We start from the raw sequence: 15582 nt of genomic DNA, 5'->3' as shown, positions 1-15582 counted from the left end.
AGAGAGAACCTTAAATAAAAAAAAAAAAAGATACTACAGTCAAAAGTCTTTAATCCGGACTCGTCGGGACTTCGGCGATTCCGGATTATAGATCATCAGTTTAAATCTGGTAAGATGGCATGCAGAAATTATAAAATTAAAAATATGAAACCGTAATTTATAAAATAATGAGCAATTATGATCTAAAGGGTAGCAAAATTTACAAAAAAAAAAAAAAAAAAAAAAAAAAAAAAAAAAAAGCTTAATATTTATTTGTTTACTTTATTAAACATTTCTTTCAACGCGCGCATGCGTAAAGCATACATTATGCATAGCCGAAATTAGAAAATTGCAACCAGAAAACTATTTGATTTGTATTCGTGATATTTATAATGACGAGGAATTTGATTTATAAGCCGAATAAAATAAAAAATCTGCCCTGAAGATAACGATAGTGCTGACAAATCAACTTCCAGTTCATTGCGCGCTGCGACGTCACCCCCGCACAGACCAGCGTGAAATTGATAAACAGATTTCGGAATGGTTAGATAAACAAAGTATATGCCTTTATCCATTTTTTGGAGCAATTCCACTTTTTGTTTGATGGACATTGAAACATACTTTCGTTTTGTAGATCCTTTGGGAGCTCCAGCATCGAAATTCTATTTGACATAATCGAAAGTTCAAGCTTACTTTTATAAAATTGCTCTTACACAGTCTGCAAAAAATAATAAGCCAGATCCAATTCGATAATTAAAGAACAACGCAATCTGCAACATTAACTGAATTAGATAATTTTAGCGAAAACGTATTCGGCGCTTGCTCACACGCATATGCGCAGTCGTAAAGTACTTACGCACACGCGTAAATGCCTATGCGCATGTGTCAACACGGCGCATGCGCAGGAAGTTTTTAGCTTTGAGGTACGGATTATAGATCATTCCGGATTATGGGTGTCCAAATTAATGACTTTTGACTGTATTCAGTTTCGAGGGTCGTAAAATATCGCCAAACTATTGTTGATGCCAGTACTGCCAAAAGTAATTGCGACAACATTAAAGCAAGAAAGGAAGTATAATAATAAATAACTATCTAAATATTGATGTTTTAATTTAGATAAAAGGTCAATTTCATATAATATTTCACTACCGAGTTATTGCTAAAGCATAATGTCGTCTCGATGGTTGTTCAAACATAATGTTCTATAATGAATGATGTCTTTTCTTTGAAAACATTTTCGGTAAAGTGCAGAATCACCCGCTTACTTCTTTGCTGCTTTTTACAAGGGTAAAAACAATTGGAATTTTGCCCATTTTCTTTTACTTTTTAAGTGAAAATAGGTCGATGTGTACATAGATAAAGTCAAGGGTGTGCGCGGTGCCATTTTTGTGCAAGTCTGGGGTTTTTTTTTAAGTTAAAATAAGTCGATGTGTAGATGGATACCGAGTATGTGTAATTCTTAAAAACGCGTCAAGCAGTGGGTGATTCTGCACTTTACCCAAAATTCTATCACAGACTTTTCATCATAGGCAATTCCCAAATTGTTAAATTCATAGGATATCAAAAAAGGAAATAAAAATTAAACTATTTCAATGGCGTCTTAAGAAATATAGAACTATATAAACATACACAATCTGAAATTAGTGTGTACGCGAGATTTGGCGTGCTTTAAACGGGCGCGTTTGCTAGATTTGGCGATTTCGCACATACATTTTCACTGCAAATTTTTCACGGCCCTCGAAACCGAATAGTACCAAAAAAAATATGTTTTTAAAAGTTTTCGAAACACATCACTCTATTCTACATTTGCTGTTATGCTCATGCAATAAGATTTCACACAACACAGTATTTTCTAGAAACTATCTACCATGTGATAGGATGGATACTCATATATAGATAGTGGATATTATATTCAATTGCTAGCAACATATACTAAAATGGAATTTCCTTAATAATCTCATTTCCCCAAACAAGTTATTCTTAGACTTGTTCATTACAAAACAAAAAAGCAGTATGCAGAAATGTTTAGTAATTTTCTCCCAATACTAAAAAAAAAAAAAAAAAAAAAAAAAAAAATTGTTTTTGAGCCAACACAATGGATAGGTGCATAACAAAACAATAATGTTAAGCATTTTTATATTAATTGCATACAAAAATGATTATAAAAATTAAATACAAAATTCTTACACAGCCATAAAATCGACAGCAGCAACACGATTTGGAAAATGAAGTTCACCTTTCTTCTTTTCTTTTGCCCAAGGAGATTCTAGAAGACAATCGACTGCTCTCGAGGCTGTAAAAGAAAAAAAAAAAAAAAAAAAAGTTAATGGCTTTAACATAAAAAGGAAATAAATTCAACATCTCCAACACATGCAAAAAATTCTTTCTCTGGCTCTGAAATAATAATAAAAAAAAAATTCGATCATCTGTTACTAAATAATGAAGAATCTGTGTGCTGCGTCTATCTATGTGTATGTAATAGTGTTCTTTGCATTGCCTTTTTAGCTACACCCAGACTACCAAAATATTCATCACGAGTAGTCCTTCAATGAAACATGGGCACCTCGAAGCCTCAATTTCTTATTTCAAATTTATTTATTTATTAATTTTGTATTTAATGTGAATTTAAGGAACTTTTGAATAAAAGCTCAGCAATTTAAATGCACTGTATTGACAAAATGTAAGATATTTGTTTAAACTTTAATCAACAAATCTGATGTGTACACCATGACTTCCTTGTATGGAATATTAAATTATACGCAATTTTCCTGCATTTCATTTAATCATATTGAATTAACAGTTAACGAATTTTGAATTAAATCTACTTCATGGATAGCGCATAAACCACAACAGAATAAATGCACTCTTTAAAATTCTCTATATTTATTTACCATAGTGACACTTTGGCGCTAGGTCCACTTAACAGCATTACACCTCATTCATTTTATAACCCAGAGTGCACAAAAGTGATATCACCTGAAGAATATCCACAAGTTCTATTCAAATACTATTATAAATCTAAAACGATGTATAAAAGAAATTAAACATATAAAAAAGAAACAGTTTTTTGCAGATGATTCAGCGCCGCTTATCTAATGCGCATGTGCTACTAATTAATTAAATTCTCACTTTGTGGCAAGGAAAAAATACATAAAAATTCAAAATATTTTCATTAAAAATTGAAAGATATAGACAAATATAAAACACCCAAGTACAGTTAAAACAATTAAAAAAATTGTATACAATTAAAATTAGTTTCTATGCAAAAATAAGCTAATAACTGAAATGACAATTCCAGAATGAATTAAGCATAATTTAATTTGCAATAATAAAAGAAGACATTACTCTGTTGTTGTGAAGCTTAGTATTTCTAGATTGGGAATAAATCTACCAAGTTTCAAATGTAAACAAACATGGCTCCCATGGTAATAAAAAATTAGGCTTAGCTGGACTTAAAAAACTTTCAAATTGTTGATAATTCCCCAATTATTGCATGCAGGTTAACTAAAGGTATAAAAATCTTAAAGAGAACAACATAATTCAATCACTTTTAAAGCAAAAAATGCACAAAGAATAAAGAAACTGAGCTCACCGAGCCAAGTAACAGAGTAGATATATATATATTTATATACTTTTGGTGCGGGTAATTGCAACCAAAATGAGAGGTGCACATCTACATGTTATAGCAGTCGTACATATATAATTTCAACGTTCTGAAGCTACTCGTTTTTGAGTAATGTGAGATACATGCCTACGTAGAGACGCCACAATAAAATCGCTTCAGAATTCATTTTAAATCAGTTTTATAATTTTTTCGGGGAAAAAGAGACCTTTATTCATTCCTTATGTACAGATGTCAGGCAAAAACATCATTAAATTGCATTCGACAGCGGTCAAAATGGATATTTTCATTGAAATACGAAACCCGGAATTTTTCGTGATTACAATACTTCCTTTTTGCTTTATACAAGGAAGTAAAAATGGTGATACTAAACACTCTACAGGAAATTCTAAAAATATGCTGCCTTTTAAAAGTGTTGCTATTTTACTGTTGAATTTTATGTGATGTAAGAATGAAAAAAAAAAATGCGCTGTTATATAATTAAATTAAAAACACAAAAAATTGAGTTAGCAGGAGTGAAACAAGAGCAGATTGCTGAATTTCAAGATCAGTAAAAGCTTTAATAAACCTCTGGCATAAAGCCTGAATCCTTTCAAATTTTCTTTTCTTTTTTAAAATAAACTATGACTGTAGGGGAAACTTTGCTTGTAATCCCGGAATAAAAAGACTAAATCTGATTAGGCTTGTTCATCATGGTCACAGAAATTTTGCTTTCAGAAATCTTGAGTAAAAATCAAACTGGTGAACTTCCTCAGCTGGAAATGGATCTTTGAAAATAAACAGTTATATATATTTAAGTATTTCACAATCTAATGTATAGGAAAACTTAATAAGAATATATACTATTATATATATATGACTATACACTCTGTTACAAAAGAACATATGCATCGAGAAGAAATCGAGCCACAATCACGAAACTCAAAATGTAGGAACTTGGATGCACAGTATTGAGACTACAGATGCTTTTGGGACGTAACCGGTGACAGTATGAACAGTTGTCAGACTTTAAGAAGGGGCATATATTAGGCCTCAGAGAAGCTGGTTGGTCGAACAGGCATCTCGGCCACCATCTTGGTCGGAGCAATATGGTAGTTGCTAAGTGTTGGCAACAACTGATCATAGAAGGGGCAGTCTACTGTCACGAAGAGTCAGGGTGTCTCACGAACATAAATGAGCATGAGGATCGCACAGTCATAAGAGCAGTCACTTCACCAACAAAGATATTAGCATTGATTCGATGACATTTACCACCTTCCAGGCATCTGATGGTATCACGTGAAACCATTCATAGATGACTGGCTGATGCTGATGTAAGCTGCCGACATCCATTCACTCTTTGAAGATGGGATGGCAATTATAATGACCATAAAATGACCCGTTTGAAAGAATGGGGTTGTCCACTTTAGTGGCCATATCTTTTCCCCCCATTTTCTAGGCTGAAAATGTGGGATGAAATGTCAAATTTGACGACCCTGGGGTTTTTAACCATTTATCTCTTTCAAAGGTCTTTGTGTTAAATTTTTCTCTCTTCCTTCTTGTAGCTGTAAAATTCGGCATAACTGCATTTGTAAACCGAGCTTTGCATTTCTTTAAAATATTACATATTTTTGTAAGTTTTCTAGGAATTATTTTGATTTTTTGCAACAACATGCTCAAAAGGAAAAGAGGACTGACTGAGGAAGAAATGCAAAAACTTCTTCAAGAGCTTGAAGATGAAAACTATGGAGATAGCGAATCGGATAGAGTAGACTTTAAGGTACCCTTTGTATTATGGTGAAGTTGTTTAATTTATCGCCAAGTTGTTGTTTCATTTATGGTAGCCTGAGTAGCTGAATGTTATGAAAACCCTATTGTGACATCATCGGGTGCATGATTCTGGGAAATTTTGAATCATGGGATGTTTTGTAAGCGTTTTTGTGGTGTGTGTTGGTTTTATTGTTTCGACGGTAGAACGGCCGAATGTAGTAAGATTAATTTAAACTTTCTGTACGATTTGGAGCGAAAGGGGAAAAGAGCTTTAATTGACTGGTGTGTAAATGAAGGTTTACTTAGTAGCCATTATAAGTGTCCTGTATGTAGGAAGGATATTCATCTAGTCGAACGTACAAACCGTTTAGATGGATTTGAATGGGTTTGTAGGAAGAAAAGTTCAGATGGTCACTATGTGAAGCGTTCAATCAGAAAGAGTACCTGGTTTGAAAAAAGTCATTTGAGTATGATTGATATTTTGATTTTTACGTGGCTCTGGGTGTACGAAGTGAACTCGAAAGTCATGGTAAGTGAATATTTACTTTTGGTAGTGCTTAAATGTATAACATGTTTTTCCTTTTTTATGTTATTTTATTGTTCAGTTTAAAATGTATTTTATTGAGATTATGCATTTCTTGTTTGCTTATATTGTAGAATTTGGTGCTCCTTTGACTTTTTAAGTGAAAACATATCGATGTGTACATGGACAAAGTAAAGGGAATGCGCAATGCAAGTTTGTGCAATTCTGTGATTTTTTTTTAAGTGAAAATAGGTCGACGTGTACATGGATAAAGTCAAAGGAGTGCGCAATGCCATTTTTATGCAATTCGGGGATTTTTTTTTAAGTGAAAATAAATGGATGTGTACATGGATACCGAGTTTGTGCAATTGTTTGTCTTGTTATTTTGGCTTTGTGCAGTGGCGATTTTTGTCAAAAATCGCCGCTTCGCAAGCCAAAATAACGAGTCAAAGAATTGCACAAAATCGGTATCCATGTACCACCAAAAATCGCCAAGGGGTACCCTAAACTATACTTTTACAAGCGAATCCAATTGCTGGATACGGAAAATGGATCTGAAAGTGAACATGAGGATGTGGAAGGAACTTTATATTTACTGACTAATTCGGTAAATTAAAGTGATGAACAAACTGATAACGTGGACAAAATCTCTCAATTCAAAATTTTACAAAAATCTTTTCTGTGAAATATTATTGAATAAACTGTCAAAGAAACAAATCGTTATGCAGAACAAATACTACGGCAAAATTTCAGTTTTAAACCTGAGTTAGAAACAAAAAAGTACACAATTACATGGAAGGATGCTAATGAAAATGAATTGCAAAATTTTTTTTTGCGCTGAAATTACTGATGGGGCATATCGAAAAAAACAAGATTGGTCAACAGATGAAATGCTTGAAACACCTTTTTTAAAGAAAACTATGCATAGAGATAGGTTCTTGCAAATTCTTCGTTTTCTGTACTTTGAACATAACATGTGACCACCAGACAGAAACAATACTAATTATGATCGATTTTGGAAAATAAGGGATATATCTGAGCATTTGAGAAACAATTTTAAGGAAGCATATAAGCCCTTTGAAGAACTGGCTGTAGATGAAGTACTTGTTATATTTAAGGGAAGAGTAATTTTTAAATACATTTCTAAAAAGCAAAAATGTTTTGAAATTAAAATTTACAAGCTTGTGGACCGTCATGGTTACACATATGACATGAAAGCATACTTCGGAAGAGATTCCTAGAGTCAAACAGTGGGAAATGTGCTGCTGATAGCACGGTAATATCGTTAGCAGATAAGTTTCCTTTTTTATGTTATTTCATTGTTTGATTTAAATTGTAGTTACTGAGATTATATATGTTTTGTTGGTTGCTCCATTGACCTTTTTAAATGAATACAGATTGATGTGTACATGGACTAAGTGAAGAGAGTGCAAATGCCTAGTTTGTGCGATTCTCCGATTTTTTTTTTTTTAAGTGAAAACAGGTCAATGTGTACATGGATACCGAGTTTGTACAATTCTTTGTTATTTTGGCTTTGTGAAGCGGCTATTTTTGGTGCAAAAATCTTCGCTATACAAAGCCAAAATAATAGTCAAAGAATTGCACTAACTCAGTGTCCATGTACCACCAAAAATCACCAATTATAGCCAAGAAGCACCCATAAATATATTTTTACCTTATTTTATATATAATATTATATAAATAATATATATATATATACACACACAGGATAAAGTCCGAGATCCGAACGTCCAATATCCGGAATGATATAAAATCCAGACCTTAAAGCCACCAACAAAAAATATTTTTATGCTTTAGGCATGCACATTTGATTTTTTCCCATAAAAAAAAGTGTGGAAAATCCTGATTCTTAATTCACTTTGCCGGGTAGAGTAGACTTTAAGGTACCCCTCGTATTATGGCGAAGTTGTTTGATTTATCGCCAAGTTATTTCATTTATGGTAGCCTGAGTAGTTGAATGTTATGGAAACCCTATTGTGATGTAATCGGGTGCATGATTCTGTGAAATTTTGAATCATGGGATGTCTTGTAAGCATTTTTGTGGTGTGTGTTAAAATAGTTTAGATGGATTTGAATGGGTTTGTAGGAAAAAAGGTTCAGATGGTCACTATGTGAAGCGTTCGATCGGAAAGAGTACCTGGTTTGAAAAAAGTCATTTGAGTACGATTGATATTTTGATTTTTAGACCCTGGGTGTACGAAACGAACTCAAAAATTATGGTAAGTGAATATTTGCTTTTGGTAGTGCTTAAATGTATAACATGTTTTTCCTTTTTATGTTATTTTATTGTTTGGTTTAAAATGTATTTTATTGAGATTTATGTATTTTTTGTTTGCCTATACTGTAGACTTTGGTGCTCCTTTGACTTTTTAAGTGAAAATATATCGATGTCTACATGGACAAAGTAAAGGGAGTGCACAATGCAAGTTTGTGAAATTCTGGGATTTTTTTTTTAAGTGAAAATAGGTCGACGTGTACATGGATAAAGTTAAAAGAGTGCGCAATGCCAACTTTTGTGCAATTTGGGGATTTTTCTAAGTGAAAATAGGTCAACGTGTACATGGATAAAGTCAAAGGAGTGCGCAATGCCATTTTTGTGCAATTCGGGGTTTTTTTTTTTTTTTTTAAGTGAAAATAAGTCGATGTGTACATGGATACCGAGTTTGTGCAATTGTTTGTCTTATTATTTTGGCTTCGTGTAGCGGCGATTTTTGGCAAATAACAAGTCAAAGCATTGCACAAAAACAGTATCCATGTACCGCCAAAAATCGCCAATGGGCACCCTAAACTATACTTTTACCCACTTCACCACTAAATAAAATACATTATTATTGAAGAAACAAACATTTTAGCATAAATTTGTGTGGTGTGATCAATGATTTGGCTCTTTATCTGCTTGGCATATATCTCAAATATATTGTATAATATTTTATATCCCTGATGCTAACCTGGAGAATCATTATTTATTCTATTTTGCTTTCATCAAGGTATGTTTATCAACACATGACAACTTGCGTCATGCAGTGATCCCTAAACATTTTTTTTTATATTAGTAATTGAATAACAAAGAGTATGGAAATCTTTTACGTTGACATTTACGTTTGGCGATGTTCACAGATTGAAGTTAAATGCACTAAATGTTGACAAGGAAAAATGTAACAAAAATTTCTTTCCATATGCTAAAACTAGATTTTGTTAATGATACTCATAGGCCAAAAGATTACATTTCGTGCTTTTTGAATTAAGAATAATTGTTTTCTTTTTATTCACATAAATGCAGAACCAGCGCCAGAGATCGTATGGTCGCAACATTTAGGAAAGACAAAATTTAGAGAAAAGTTAGAGAAGCACCGAATAACAAAATTAAGGGATGAGAAAATTTTTTAGAGTTTAGGAAAAGCACTGGGACCCAAAATTAAAAGACGGCAGAAATTTAGAACTTAAGGAGATGCTTGATAGAAGAATTTAAGACCCGTCGAGACTGCATCAGGAGGCAAAATATCTAGTGCCGGCCATAAGTAAGCTTAAGTATATCTGTAGGAATTTACTTATTCAGGACTCTGATGAGACTTAAGCATGTGCAAGAATTAGATTTAAGTATAGTAAATTAATACAATTCAGGCTTAATTGTAGAAGCAAGGCAAAATTTAACAAACCATTTTGTAACCATGCTACATTGAGCCAATCATGTATAGCAGACACTGTTAAGCTAGGCTAAAATGAAACCATGAACTCTGGTTGATGCACCACTTCTATCAAATTAAGTGGGAGTTACTGCATAAAAGAGATAAACTTTTTAAATACCAACAAAAATTTTTTAAAAAATTGTATTTTTTGAGCGAAACAGCAAATTAAGCGAAAGGTCAAGGGTCACCTGTAGTTAAATTGCAAGTTCAGGTTTTCCCCAAGAGAGATTTGAGAAACTTTATAATCTACTTTGCGTGCTAAAGAGGGATTAGTAAATATTTGCTTTTCCCTTATTTATTTTCAGCTATTATTACCTTGTTAAACTTACATGCTTGTTCGTTTCTTCCTGCTTATTAGTACTTGAAGAAACATTAACAATCTCATAGCTTGAAATAATATTCAGTTTTACTTTTTCCCTACCTCCCATTTAAGTATTTTCTACAAGTTTATGTTCTGCTTGTTTAACCCTCTCGCTGCGCATCCCGTGATTTCCAACGTAGAAGTAGCAAAATTTGCGCAACACTCGCTTTCCGTGGGGATGAATTTTTGCTGTCTTTTTAAGTGTGCAATCCGCTCTTTTCCCGTTCAAGGTTTCCTTTCGGCTTTTCTGTGATGATTAATTGTTTATTTAGATGTGGGCTAACAGATGGTGTTAATTGCCCACATTTCTGCCCAATATACAAGAATACATAATGCAGCATTCTGTTGCCGTTTTTCAGAGCTCAAAGACGTCTGGCAGAAAGTGTTTCGCGAAAGATATAACCTACATTTTTGACGATATTTCCAACACTGATAGTAGTTCTGACTCTGATTTCTCCGATTCCTTTGCAGATAGTAATAAATCTGAAAATTCAGTTTCTATTGAAAGCGTTCAACAGTGGTGCAAAATTGATATGCAAAATATTACATTATGCAAATATTTTCATTAGTATATATGTTTTACCTTTGTATTTTTATAAATTAAATCATAATTTAACCAATATTAATTTTCAAAATTTTCCTTTTATATCATTATTCTTCAATTTCAGTATTCTGACAACCTTTTTCTATGATCTAACTCTATATTGAAAAAAAAAAAAAAAAAAAACTCTTTTACAAAAAATTTTTTGTATATTTTATCTCTAAAAATAAAATATATGTAGATTTGAAATATGTAATAAAAAATATGAAATTTTTTAACCTATTTTGATAAAAAAAAAGCACGCAGTGAAAGGGTTAAATTCAAAGAAAGAGCTTATTTTTTGATTTTGTATTACCAGTTCGGATGTTCTAAATGTTAATAAAGCAGCAAAATTGCTGCAATAAGATAAGATAGTCCATAGTCTGATATTAACTGTAACCTGTCAATACACCAACATTCTACATGCATCTTTTGAAGAGGAAGTATATTTTTGACATCACAGATCAAAGAAATGGGTTTTTTTATTTCTAAATTGTGCTACCTAACAAACATGTCAAATGGATTGTTATTCTTTATTTCCATATAAATTGTACAACATGTGTGACGTGCAACATGTGAAATTCTGCAACATGTGAAAATGTGTGACAGCATAGTCACAAACTAGTATTATTGGCAGAATTTTCACAGATGCTAGTTAATTACTGAAATATCAAATATTTCAATTTTTAATTAATTATAATGAATTACCTATGAAATATTCTACTTTATGGCCCAACAGAGTTGTCTTCTTTTCAGGCAGTTTTTGCTTGAGGTACCTTGCCACAGCATATTCCTCTTTGCTTGGCTTTTTATCTAGATCTTTAAGATCAGTCTGTAAAAAAAAGATTCAGTCATGATGAAAAATTTATAATTTTTTATGGTAGTCTGAAGCTATTAGAGAATCATACATTATACTACTAAATTTACATGCTAAAGAACATATTTCAAGTGACCACATATATATCACAAGAGTCTGCGACCCCAAAAACTATCTTAGGTTAAAAATCTCGCATAATTTCAAATATTACAGACAATTAATGCAATAGAAAATACAAAATACACACAAATTTATCAAATCATTTTCATTACCAAATCAAAAAGTATAACGTTAATTTATTATATGTTTATTTTTTTACTACATCCTTCCATAAAGTTACTTACCCATCTGTTTTCTACACAAAAAACTAATTTTATTATTTAATTTGATTTTACAGTTATACAAGGTCTCCATTTGTTTGTTATATAAGCAATACTGTACAAGATGTTTATATGGATTTCAAAGTTAAAAAACGTTTAAGTAGAGAGAATTACCAATAAAAGGTGATTATTTTTGGTCATCTGTATTATGTCATACAGTATGCCCAAAAATAAAAATTTACTTTGATTACAGTTTGAAAAATTTGCAAATTTCTTTTAAAGGCTAAATTTTCTACATGATTCTGTTCTATGAAAGAAAGCTTTATAGAAATTTCTATCGAATCGCAACTAAAGATCTAATATGAAGATTACTTATAATGTTCTACAGGAATTTAAACAGAATTCTGTCGGCATTTATAAAAATTTTTCGTACGCACACAGTTGTAAATTAGGATGAAAATTTATACTGCGAACATTTTAAATATTAATACTGCCTCTGAATATGAATTTTAAAAAAAAATTATTATTCCGTTGATGGTAAACATATGCAAGTAGTTTACTCTAAAAATAAATCTAATTACAGGTTTTCAACCGCAAAGAACCAAATTACTAAATTCTTTTCATAATTCAAAATACTGGCTAATAATTAAGGAGTATTATTACAGCTATAATGGTATTTTGCCGAAAAGAGCACAAATTGTCTTGCTGTAAAACCGATCACGAACGTTGGAATCTATAATTTAAAACCGAAAAATGCAAAAGAGCATTGATTACTTCATAAAAACATATACTTAATTAAGTACGATAACTCCAGTCATATGACAAAGAAATAAACTGTTACCTCCTTTTTCTTCTTGTTTTTCCTCTTTTCAGCCATGACCATGAAAATTCGATTGACAATCCCACAAAGTACACGGTGGAAATAACAACGAAACCAACGCCACGACGGTTACAGCAAAGAACTCGTTACAGAGAGTGATTGTCAAACATGTGCTGTTAATTCATTGGTTAGCCAAAGAAATGTAGGAAGTAAATTGCAAGAAGCTTATGTACATGAACCTAGCGTCTCTGCTATCGCTGTACAAAAGTGAAGCCGGTGAATAAGCTCCGCCAAGTAGGGCAGCAAAGCTTTACCAAATTTCAGCGGCAGTTTTTAAGGCAGGTTGTGACAGAGATAAAAATGTAACAAGTGTTTAGGACAAAATAATTTTTATATTTGAAGGAAGATAATAGTTCTTAGATAATTATTTAACAACAATTTGGAAAGAATAAATGATTTTAATGAACCCAAGTCATGATTCAAGAGCTGTTTCAATATCTATTGACCAATTCGAGGGTGTTTTGTCATTTTTTTTACAACTTCCCAGTTATACCATTTAAATGAAATTGAACTTCAGCAGCATGATTTAAAAATCTCTTATAGAAATCAAAAATTCCCAAAAAACGCCAGAGTTCATTAACAGTTTTTGTTTTCGGAAAACCGTTAATCACAATTTTTTTTTTTTTTTTTTTCTGAGCCAAAGGAGTGTAGGCCCAAGAAATTTGATTGACCGAATTACCATCAGTGAAATACTGCTGAAACGCAACGAAATTGAACCATTTTTGGAGCGAATTATTACACGCAATGAAAAATGGGTGAAATACGAGAATATCAAACGCAAACAATCATGGTCAAAGGTCAGTGACCCTCGACAAACGACTTCAACGTATGGATTGTCGCCATATAAGGTTATGTTGAGTGTTTGGTGGGATTAGAAAGGAATTGTCCATGTTGCAACATGGCGAAACCATTAATTCGGCCCTGTACTGTGCACAACTCGACCGTTTCAACCAAGGATGTTATAATAGGTTAGAATTCTAACCTTTTTCGCTTGAAAGAAGCAATCTAGAAAGAGCGACCAGAATTGGCCAACAGAAAGGGAGCTGTGCTCCAATACGCGGCCACACACATCTTTGACGACTCGGTACAAATTGACGGAGCTTGGTTGGGAAGTTTTGATGCATTCACAGTATACACCCTGATTTTGCTCTGTCTGACTACCATTTGTTTCTGTCTCTGCAAAACCAACACCGACTCTACTTCTTGGCAAAACTCTCCTGATGGTAAAAAACTGGCCAACCGAAGCGCCACTAAAAAACACTTTGTTAAGTTTTTCGACGACAAACCACAGAAGTTCTACAACGACGAAATCATGAAGCTACCCGAAAAATGGCAAAAGGCCATAGATAATAATGGTCAATATCTACTTGAATAAAATTGATTTTCAATAAAGAAAATTTTTGTTCAAAAATGTACCAAAATGCGCGGGGACTTTTTATAAAGGTATCAATATTTATCGCGATTGTCATTTGGCCAAAGAACGTCTATGAAAGACGCCAAAGAACGTCTATGAAAGACGCCAAAGAACAATATTCATTCTTTGATTTGGCAACAGGGAATACAGCATTTTGCGGAGTTGAGTTGTTAGTAGTACGATGATTTCTTTCTCAAAAGTGAACTTATGATATTCTGCTTTCTAAATTGTGGAAACTGTTTACCACGTCTTGTTTAACCTAAGCAATTCTAGAAAAATTGAAACTTCATGAGCATAATATGGCATGATTGCATAAATTTTTATTTAAACATGTATATATATTCGGGTAAGAAATCATATTTGTATGAAATATAGCAGTTTTAAACTAGTAAGTACTAGGTATGCAACATGTCATTTACACAAACGGGTAATTTAAGCAACCATATGCTTCTTCACACACCAGCGAAGCCTCATGTATGTGAAGCATGTAAAGTGACATTTAGTTATAAAAGTACTTTAAACAAGTATTGACATAGTCACACAGAAAAGAAACTTCATTTTTGTGATGTATGCAATAAGTCGTTTATGAATAAGGATAGTTTAAAGATGTGTACGCCTAATCATACAGGAAAGAAAGTACACATGTGTGAAGTATGTAAGAAGTCATTTATTCGAAAGTGTGTTTTGAACAAGCATATGCTTATTCACACACTAGAGAAACCTTATGTATGTGAGGTATGTAACAAGTCATTTAGACAAAAAGGATGTTTAAATAAGCATGTACGAATTCACACAGGAGAGAAACCTCATGAATGTGAAGTATGTAACAAAGTATTTAGAGAAAGAAGTAATTTAAAGAACCATACGCTTATTCACACGGAAGAGAAACCTTATATTTGTGAAGTATGTAATAAGTCATTTAAGTATAAGGGTAGTTTAAAGCTGCATATGCCAATTCATACAGGAAAAAGATTACATGCGTGTGAAGTATGTAAAAAGTCATTTATTCGAAAGTCTATTTTGAACAAGCATATGCTTATCCATACACTAGAGAAACCTTATCTATGTAAGGTATGTAACAAGTCATTTACTCAAAAAGGATCTTTAAACAAGCATGTACGAATTCACACAGGAGAGAAACCTCATGTGTGTGTAGTATGTAACAAGTCATTTAGAGAAAGAGGTAATTTAAAGAACCATATGCTTACCCACACAGGGGAGAAACCTCATGTGTGTGAAGAATGTAACATGTCATTTGCACATAAACGAAGTTTAAATGATCATATGCATATTCACACAGGAGAGAAACCTCATGTGTGTGAAGTATGTGACAAGTCATTTAGAGAAAGAAGTAATTTAAATATCCATATGCTTATTCACACATCAGAGAGACCTCATGTGTGTGAGATATGTAGCAAATCATTTAGACATAAAGCAACTTTAAACCGTCATATGTTAATTCATACAGGTGAGAAACCTTACGTGTGTGAAGTATGTAATAAGTCATATAGAGAGACGAATAAATTAAAAAAGCATATGCTTATTCACACATGAAAGAATCCTCATGTGTGTAAATTATGTAACAAGTCATTTCGATTAAAAGGTGCTTTAAGCTTTATGTGTCTGAAGT

General features: G+C 32.6%; 1 protein-coding gene across 1 annotated transcript in view; it reads right to left on the bottom strand.

Annotated features, from left to right (window-relative positions):
* Positions 1–12657, bottom strand: part of Trp1 (translocation protein 1) — a 42115-nt gene extending 29458 nt beyond the window's left edge. Inside the window, exons 1-3 of the mRNA XM_035362682.1 lie at positions 12500–12657; positions 11230–11353; positions 2167–2272 (exon numbers count right to left, since the gene is read on the bottom strand). Of these exons, the coding sequence (XP_035218573.1) occupies positions 2167–2272; positions 11230–11353; positions 12500–12541 (272 nt within the window). The 5' untranslated portion in view covers positions 12542–12657. The remainder of the gene's footprint in view (positions 1–2166; positions 2273–11229; positions 11354–12499) is intronic.
* Between the last annotated feature and the right edge of the window lie 2925 nt (positions 12658–15582).

This window comes from Stegodyphus dumicola, chromosome 2 (genome assembly GCF_044657685.1).
Source record: "Stegodyphus dumicola isolate Sdum_Otavi_A_Nest chromosome 2, ASM4465768v1".
NCBI classification, from domain to species: Eukaryota; Metazoa; Arthropoda; class Arachnida; order Araneae; family Eresidae; genus Stegodyphus; species Stegodyphus dumicola.
The sequence above is the reverse complement of the archived record's forward strand: the minus strand, read 5'-3'. Positions and strand labels throughout refer to the sequence as shown.